Source organism: Manihot esculenta, chromosome 5 (assembly GCF_001659605.2).
Source record: "Manihot esculenta cultivar AM560-2 chromosome 5, M.esculenta_v8, whole genome shotgun sequence".
In the NCBI taxonomy this organism is placed as follows: domain Eukaryota; kingdom Viridiplantae; phylum Streptophyta; class Magnoliopsida; order Malpighiales; family Euphorbiaceae; genus Manihot; species Manihot esculenta.
Genome location: NC_035165.2, coordinates 28,669,173 through 28,678,133, shown reverse-complemented (window position 1 = coordinate 28,678,133; position 8,961 = coordinate 28,669,173). Strand labels below are relative to the sequence as shown.

The following is an 8,961-nucleotide window of genomic DNA, read 5'->3' as shown; positions in this document are numbered from 1 at the left end:
GATGTAAAAAAATTATCGCTATTTATTGAATATACAATATTATAAATATTATTTTAACATTAATTAAATTACAGATTTTTAAATAAAAATGAGTGAAATTATATAATAATTTTTAAATTATTTTTATTTATTTTACAAAAAATATTTTTTGACATTTTAAAACAGTTAAAAAATTTAATCAATAAAATATTTTTTTGATTAAAGAAAAAAGTAAATTATTTTAAAGGAAAATGATTTTCTCCTTTCAAACGAAAAGTCATTTTCTTTAATATCTTTATAAAAATTTATATATATAAATTTTTTAATAAATTTTATTTTTAAATTAAAATTAAACTTAAGTGATTTAATTAAAAAAATATTTTTGTCTAAAAATAAATTATTTTTCGTGAATTAAACGGAAATTTAAACCATTATTGTCTTAACGTTATAAGAAATGAGAAAGTTATGTTTTAAGAAATAATGTGATTTTTAATTGTTTTAATATATTAACGGCTTAAAATAAATATAACAATTAAATATCTATTTATTTGTAAAAATAACTTATATTTAAAAAATATTTTTTGTACAAAATATTTTTTAATAAGATAATTATTTTTTATTATTTAATTTTAATTTTAAAAATAAAATTTATAAAAATTTATATAAAAATTTTAATAAAAATATCAATATATGTAAAATGACTTTTTTTTAATAAAAAAATATTTTTTTAATTAAATTTACTGAATATCTTAAATATTAAAAAAAATATGAAAAATATTTTGCTGAACAATATTATTTGTGAAACAAATTGAACCTAAATAACTGATAGTTTAAAAAGTTATCAATTATTTAAATTCTATTTATTTGTGAAAAATAATTAAAAAATATTTTTCAATAAAATTATTTATTTTTTATTATTTAATTAAAAAATAAAATTTATTAATAAATTTATGTATAAATATCTTAATAAGAAAGTAAAAAATAACTTTCTTCACTAAAAAAAATTATTTTTTTAAAGTAACTTATTTTTTTAATTATAAAAATATTTTTTATTGATTAGATTTTTTAAAAATTTTAAATGCCAAAAAATAGAGAAAATAAGGTTTAGTGTGCTTTTAAAATAAACGGAAAACATAATTAATTTTTCACTATAATATATAGAATAAATAGTAAATTTTTCTTATATATTTAGAGGTATTTTTTTCCTAAATTTCAACAATGTGATTAGGTTATCCTTTTTCTTTCTTGTACATCCAAATAATTAATTTTAAAATATTTATTTACATAACAGAATCTTAATTAATAAAAAAGAGAAATTTACATTTTTATCCACTGAATTGCATATTCAATTTCTGTCTACAAAATTAAAACAATAAAATAAAATATCACCAATTTTTTTATTTAGTATTTTTTAATATTTTTTTACCCTCCATTTTAAACGATTCATTTTTTTAAAAAAATCAAATTAATTCTCTTAAAACAAAAAAATTAAACTAAAATAAATTAATGAGGTTAAATTTACAGAAGACTATTTCTCCAATGTGGCTAATCACCGAAAGACCCACGCAACAATATTTACCAATTCATTTTAATTTGGTGCCATGACTTTTATGCCAGCTTGAAAACGACATCGTTTTTCATTGACTCGGTTCTAAGTCTCTGCTAAATTGCTGAAGGCATAGACTTAACGTAGCTATTACGTAGCTTCTAAAACACGTCCAATGATATTCAAGTCCAGGAGTAGAGTTTTAAAGATTTTTTTTAATAAATTAATTAAATAATTTTGATATAAATAGTTTTAAGTAAAATTATTTCTTATAAAATTTTATTAATTTTGATTAAATTTACTTTTAATTCAAAATTAATTCTCACAAAAATTTAATTCTCTTAAATTCTTATTTTGCCAAATATAAAAATCTTTTTAAAGAATTTATTCCTTTTAAAATTTTCAAAATTAACTTCTGGTTTTAATGTAAATTTTTTAAATTTCATTATACATGTCAACTTAGTATCTTTCATTTTCATTTTTGTTATCTTAAACTCAATTATGCTTTAATAAATTAATATTAAAGCAATTTTTTTTAAATAAAAATTAAAGATTAGAGAAATAAAATTTAAAATCTTTTAAATTTATTTAAATGTGTATTAATTAGTTGTTTTAAAATATTAACAGCCTAAAAATTAAAATAATGGCTTAAAAAATATTAACGGCTATTTTTTTAATTACGTTTATGGGGCAATAAATAAGCATTGATTACTTGAAAGACCCATGCAACAAAATTTACCAATTCATTTTAATTTTCTGCCAAGACTTTTATGCCAGCTTGAAAACGACCACGTTTTCGGTTGTCTTGGCGGTAAGTCTTCTCAAACGTAAACGTACATCTCCATTGTAGTGTATTATTGCATAGATTTAACGTCGCTATCGCGTAGCGTCTAACACACGTCCACCAATATAAAAGGATTGCATTCATGGGATAGAAACTATAGAAATGGATTACCTAATCTGTATTAATTACATTTACAAAGTTATTTTTAAATGTAATATTTAATTAATAATTATTAAAATAAATATAATCTATTAAAACAATTAAATTGAATTAAAATATTAATTTTTTTAATTCATGAATTAAATGACATATAAATTTTTATTTATTATATTCACATATTTAATTTAATATAAATACATTTGATTAAATTTAAGAGCTATTATTCTATTGATTCAAAAAAAAAAAAAGAGCTATTATTCTATTCACTCAATTTCATTTTTTTTTTCAAAAAAAAAAACTTATTTTTTTTTTAAATCAACTAAAACGTGTTTAATTTGAAAAATAATTATAATAATAAAAGAAAATTTAATAGAAAAAGTTTTTATATTTTGGCCCATATATTCGTCGCTCTTAATGATATCTTGATAAAATTATATCAACCAAAATAAAATATAAAATATCAAAAGATCAATATTAAATAATAAAAAAAATATAAGTGCAATTTATTTAAAGTTATAAAAATTGAAAAAATTTAAAAAAATTGAGAGACACGCAATTTTTAAAATAAATAAATTAAAATATATATATTTTTTAAAGAAAATTACTGATTACATTAATAAAATTTTATCGAACAAAAAGCGATATCATTCTAAATTTAGAGACGATTATACTTGATAGATTCTCTAGCTAAAGTATGAGTAGTTAAAGTAATATTATACGACGAACTTATCTAATAGAAATATCAGTTTTAGAGTCTAACAAAGATTTATAATCATTCAAAATCAAACCCCTGCATAAGATAATTTGACAAAGATACTCCTTATTTTTTTTTATCTCTTGAGCATAAATCATTAAAATCTCACGAACAAAACCACAAAAGAGAGTTTTTACGGAATAAAATTCGAATAAGATTCCAAGACTGATATCTCGTTGCAATTCTGGAAACCCATAATAAATAATAAACCTCCATTGAATATTACCTTCTGAAACAATCGAATCAATAATATTTGGAGAAAAATCAACTACGGAAACAGACACATAACTCTTACACATTAACGAAATATCTCCTCTTAATTCTTGTCTATTATCTGAGAAGCAATCATCAAAATGTAAAAAATTATAAAAAATTTCATACGAGAGCTAAGAGTTTTTGTTTCTATCAAAAATAAAATGTCCGGTTGTAACTAATAACCAAATCTTTCAATATATTAACTGTCCGAGGATTACCGCCATAAATCTGTTAAAAAGTCTGCATATTCTAAAAATTAATTGAATTGTATGTGAAAAATATTCACACCATACAGAAATCATAAGTGATGATCACTCTTAATAGGGATAACAATATCTTTTTCTTCATCAGACAGTCAATTATCGACAGTCCATTGATGCAGATCGTATTTTATGGAAAAGGGGAAAGAAGAAATTAGATTTAAGGAAAAAGAAAAGGCGAGAGTATCCAGACACAAATGGACCGCAGAGAAAAATTTAAATTAAAATATATGTTTATAACTCAGATTTACAATAAATCAAGTCTTCCTAAAAACCATAGGAATTTCAGTCAGCTTTGGACAAGTCGTTGCCTCTTTGAGATCTTCCATGTCAAGTCTTCAAACCAAATACAGATCTCGCATGTTGTTCATACCCATCAGCCTTCACATAACCGGGAGAGAATTTACAATCTTGAACGACGTATGCATTTGATGGGATTAAACGGCGCATGCCTCCGACTAGAAGCATACGTTTGTCTACTGGAAGATGTTGATGATCTTATATCCCAATCTTCAATGTTCTTAGGAACACAAACATCAAAAAGAATTTGACCAAGAACTCCATGAGTATTAATACTCGGAGGGCTGGGCAAATGTATCAAGCTTTCCTTGTGTTCGTCTTGCAACGAGCCAACATCCCTTCCCTCATAATACCCCACTGAGCTTGGCATGAAGAACTGGTCGCTCGATTCAATAGTAACTCCCCGGAAGCTTCGGTTTGGACTGGCAGATCCTTTCCTCAGATCACAAGTTGGCTCGGAGGTCTCATCATGCGTCCTCTCTACACCCGTTCTTTCTCCTTCAAGTCGTCGAATTCTCTGGGCATACAGCGTAGCTGCCTTGCTGAGGAGCTCAGTCACAGCAGCCTTGTAATCAACTGGATGAACTCGATAGTGACCTACAGAAAATGAAACACGTGAAGAAAATTTGAAAACATGACAATATGATTGTATGGAGCATATTAAATCTTGGGATAGTCCAAAAAGATCTAGAAAAATCGCATTTAAGATTCAATATATAAAGTTCCAAGATAATAAACGTTACATAATACTGTTCCTTCTAAAGATACAAGAAAAATAACAGGCTTCTCTTAATGAACTGTCTAATCATGTCAGTTAATTTATTTTTTTCATCACAACCTTGACTAATTTAGCTATTTTACAATTTCTACCACAATGGAGAAAGATGCTACTGTCAACACCAATATAATAAGAAACTGCTAGGCACCAAAAAGATTAACTTGCAGCACGAGAACTTGACAGCAGAAAATCAGAAACATCCTTTGTGTCTATTAAGTTTTAGTTTCACTAGAAGCGCCACTAAGATATTTATCCTATCTATAGGAACAAATGCAATCACAACTCCTAAGAAATGTTAAATTTTAGACAGACCTACATGAGGAGAGCCATTCATAGTCACAAGTTTTACGTCACCCCCAAGTTCTAGAAGTCTTTGAGTGAAATTGCATATAACTTGATAAGGAGCAAGATCATCATTTTCTGAACACAAAATGAGATATGGGGCCCCCATGTTCTGCAATAGAATGATATTATATTATCACAACGGAAAAGGCAAAATTGCTTTTATAGAAGTAAGCTAAAATGTACTCACAACAGAAGAATACAGTGTCTGCCAATACTCAGCTCGCATTGATTCAAATTTGCTGAGGAAGAAAGCATCCAAACCATTACTAATGACATTTGACATCCATGAAAGTACTCTTGGTGTATGTGAGACTTTAAGAACAGTTGGGTGAACAACAAATCGTCTCCCCAGATCACTGGTAAAATCCACAGGACTAGAATCATAGATATAGCCCGAAATGCAGTCCCTAACCAGTTGGCAGTCATCCTTTATGTGGAAGAAACACATAACAAAACCATAGTATTTTAGGTACATGAATCACAGAACATTAGCAAGGTATCTGCATAGAAATCATAGCAACTAGAAGGGGTAACAGAGAAGGAAAACTACAACTACTTAACCACAAAAGACTATCGTACCAAATTCATTTGTAATTCACTCTTTCCCTCGATAATCTGCAACAGAAAAATAAAATTATCATCCATAGAATTTCCACGGATAACATTTAAGCACAGAAGTTTGAGGAAGTCACCTGAAGAACCTTGTACATGCAGGCCTTTGGACCTCCAGAAAAGGATGCAAAAACTAGAGGGCATGGCTTCTTCTTTACCTCCTGAAGATCCAAAACAAGCAAGATAATTAATAGATAATTAAGCCCCCAGCTGACAAATTCCATGTGAAAGGAAGGAGCACAAAAGTCCACCTAATAGTGTGTGCCATTTAAAATCCATGGGAAATGTTTGGCAAGGGAAAAAGTAATGAAGCATGAGATGGAACTCCACCAGATTATAGTCAAATAAACATTCATCAAAATTATTAATTGATTGAATTGTGCATGTTTTTGCGGAAGGAGCATGGTTATGTGGATTATGTGGTGTGGAATTGTTTGTCCAGAGAAACAGGTCATGGAGCACTAGAACCAAATTTCAGCAGATTATAGCCACATAAACATTCGCACACATACTCACAGACAGGGAAACAAAAAAAAGGAACTAACCTCAATAAGTATGTTGAGAATATCAAATGCTAAAGCTTCAGCCTTCTGAGGAAAAAACCTGTGCAGATTACATATATTATGCTCTGAGGTCAAAACTAATGTGTTAAAACAGAGCTAACTGCAAAAGGCTACTTGTTTTAGACAGAAAATTAGGCTCGGTGATATTCTAATAGACTACCATTACTCTTGGAGGAAATCTAATTGCTAAAATTGCAAAATTCACATGTATACCTCAAAATCACAACATGCAGTAAGCTAATTCCTACGTTTAACAGCACAACTTGTCCTACAGACTCCACAATAATGGAATTGAGAATCATCAGCAAATAAGTAGTAATCAAGCAAACAATTCAACTAAAGCTGTTACTTTTTTAATACCCAATAACAATCTTGCAAATTCAGTGAAATCCAAACCAAACCCAGAACAAATATCGCCAGACATTGCAGAGCCAAACAACTTCAAGAACAAGAAATAAGCAAAAGAATCAGAGACCCTGAGAATTTCGAAAACTAACATATTTAGGAATTGGGAGTGACAAACAAGGGAATCCCAGCCAAGAGAAGAATAGAGGTCGACATAGTTCTTCACATGCTTCTCTTGGCTCGACATCCAAGCAAATATCACAATTAATCCTCCCCTTTTCATTTCCCTTCTCCCCCAATAATACCTCCCCCCAAACATTGCCTTTCGTCTATTTTCTCCTCAAATCCAAGAAGAGAAAGCTCTCCAATTCTCCCCGAGTCCGTAACTCGACCTATGAGATCACCAACTTCGAATAAAACAGAATTTATATAGAAACTGGACCAATCTGAAAAGCAAAATTCATAGATACAATCACAAAGCTTGATTTTTGTCTGTCGTATATATATGTATCATTGCAGCTTTGTATTGGACAAGGGAGTGGAACGCCATAACTCAATGGGGCTTGAATTCGCTGCAAAATCTCTAATTCTTCTTCTCTGTAAGGGCCAGGTGGCACAATCCACGTGCAATGCATCCGGAATAATTACCAAATCACCCTACCAATTTGTGGCGTTAGATTTTGATTGGCTAGAATATCTAATTGCCGCCGTGAGCCCGTGAGCCGAGACTGTTTATCTTATGCGGTTCGGTTTTTGTTTAGGATTCAACTATGGTCGAAATTGAATTGAAATTCGGAAAATATTTGCTTAAATCGTTTCCCTTGAACGTAAGTCACGGATATAAATAAGTGAAAATCACTTTAATGTTTTTAAATATTAGTGATGAACCGAATACATTTATAAATTTTTCTTATAATTTTGATAAATTTTCATTTTTCCTTTTTATTTAGGTCTTAATTTCAATTTTTTTTTAAAAATTATAATTAAAATATTTTAAAAAGTCCTATAGTTATTATTAATACACAATATAAATGTGTTTAAAAGGCTCAAATAAATATATATTTAGGTCTAAAAAAGGTTTTTAACTCAAAAAGACAACAAATAAAAGAAAAAAAAAAACCTCTAGTCATGGCCTACAAGAAAGGCCAAAGTCTATTAAAAAAAAACCCTAGCTTACTGAGAGGAAGTCATATGCCTCCTATAGAACAATCCTAGCTTACTTAAAGAAAGACATATGCCTCAGCGCTCCAGGAAGAAGATGACTTTAAATGAGGCCCTACAAGCTCAAGCAGCATAAAGAACATGTAAAGCGCAGTCTAAATGGAGTCTTTAGAATCAAAAACTACATAAGATAAAACTAAAAGTATAGCCAAAAGTTTCGTCTAAACTAAAGAAGAGGATACCGTAGTGCCTCAAGAATCAATTGCTTAAAATAGAGAGAATTGGAGAAGGATCCTAGAGAAACTTGGTATCAGAAGAAGGAATGAACTCGTCACGTGATTGGAAATAGGGATGTCAAGCGGGCGGATTTTCACGGGTATCCGATCCGCCCAAACCCTATTAGAACGGATTTGGATTTTTACAAAACAGATTTGGGCGGATTTGGGTTTGAAAAATTTTATCCGTTTCGGATTCGGGTAGGGTTCGGAATTAGACTATCGGATACCCGTTACCCGAACCCGATTAGTATATAACAAAACTAACCCTAACCCTAACCCTAACCCTGATCCATAATTCCTTTTTTTCATTTTCACTACGCGCCTCTCTTCCTGCTTCCCTTCTATAATTCCCAATTCCCAATCGGCCTCTCTCCTCCACTTCACTGACGCCCAATCAGATATCACCTTCTCCTCTCTTCTTCATCCGCCCGTCTTCTTCCCCGCCAGTCATTTGTTTATACTGCCGTATTAACGATTCTTCTCCTCCTATAAACGACTCAGCTCCTTTTCCTAACTCGGTGAATCGGAATCGAGTTTAATTTTCAGGTATTGAAATTCATTGGATTGGGATATTTTGTTCGGGTTTTGTGATCTTCTTCTCCCTCAGTCATCAATATCTCCTCTCTCTAGTCGGTAACATCTCCCACAGTCCCGCTTCTCTCCCCCATTTCACTACGAGTGTCGACAGCTCAATCGACACCGGTGATGTCTCATTTCTCTCCCCAGTCCACGATAAATCTTCTCTCTCTCTCCAATGGCCACATCTCCCACTTCTCAATCGGAGACAACTCTTCCCTCTCCCCGCCTCTCCACAATTGGGGTCGGCGACATCTCCTTTGGCT

The 8,961-nt window shown here is 29.9% G+C and overlaps 1 protein-coding gene across 1 annotated transcript; it reads right to left on the bottom strand.

Annotated features, from left to right (window-relative positions):
- Window positions 1-3,926: 3,926 nt before the first annotated feature.
- LOC110616321 lies at window positions 3,927-7,319 on the bottom strand. Its single transcript, XM_021758707.2, has 7 exons — window positions 6,833-7,319; window positions 6,318-6,375; window positions 5,853-5,933; window positions 5,740-5,775; window positions 5,348-5,587; window positions 5,128-5,269; window positions 3,927-4,634 (listed from the first exon to the last, which is right to left on the bottom strand). The coding sequence occupies exons 1-7, from the start codon at window positions 6,997-6,999 to the stop codon at window positions 4,141-4,143; spliced, it is 1,218 nt and encodes a 405-aa protein (XP_021614399.1). The 5' UTR covers window positions 7,000-7,319; the 3' UTR covers window positions 3,927-4,140.
- Between the last annotated feature and the right edge of the window lie 1,642 nt (window positions 7,320-8,961).

Bases quoted from the DNA above. Each gene is read 5' to 3' on its own strand.
- LOC110616321 (XM_021758707.2), bottom strand. From the start codon at position 6,999: ATGTTTGGGGGGAGGTATTATTGGGGGAGAAGGGAAATGAAAAGGGGA. The intron at 6,376-6,832 runs GTTAGTTTTCGA...TAATCTGCACAG, and splicing joins CACTCCCAATTCCTAAATAT to GTTTTTTCCTCAGAAGGCTG. The intron at 5,270-5,347 runs GTGAGTACATTT...ATTCTATTGCAG, and splicing joins AGACACTGTATTCTTCTGTT to AACATGGGGGCCCCATATCT.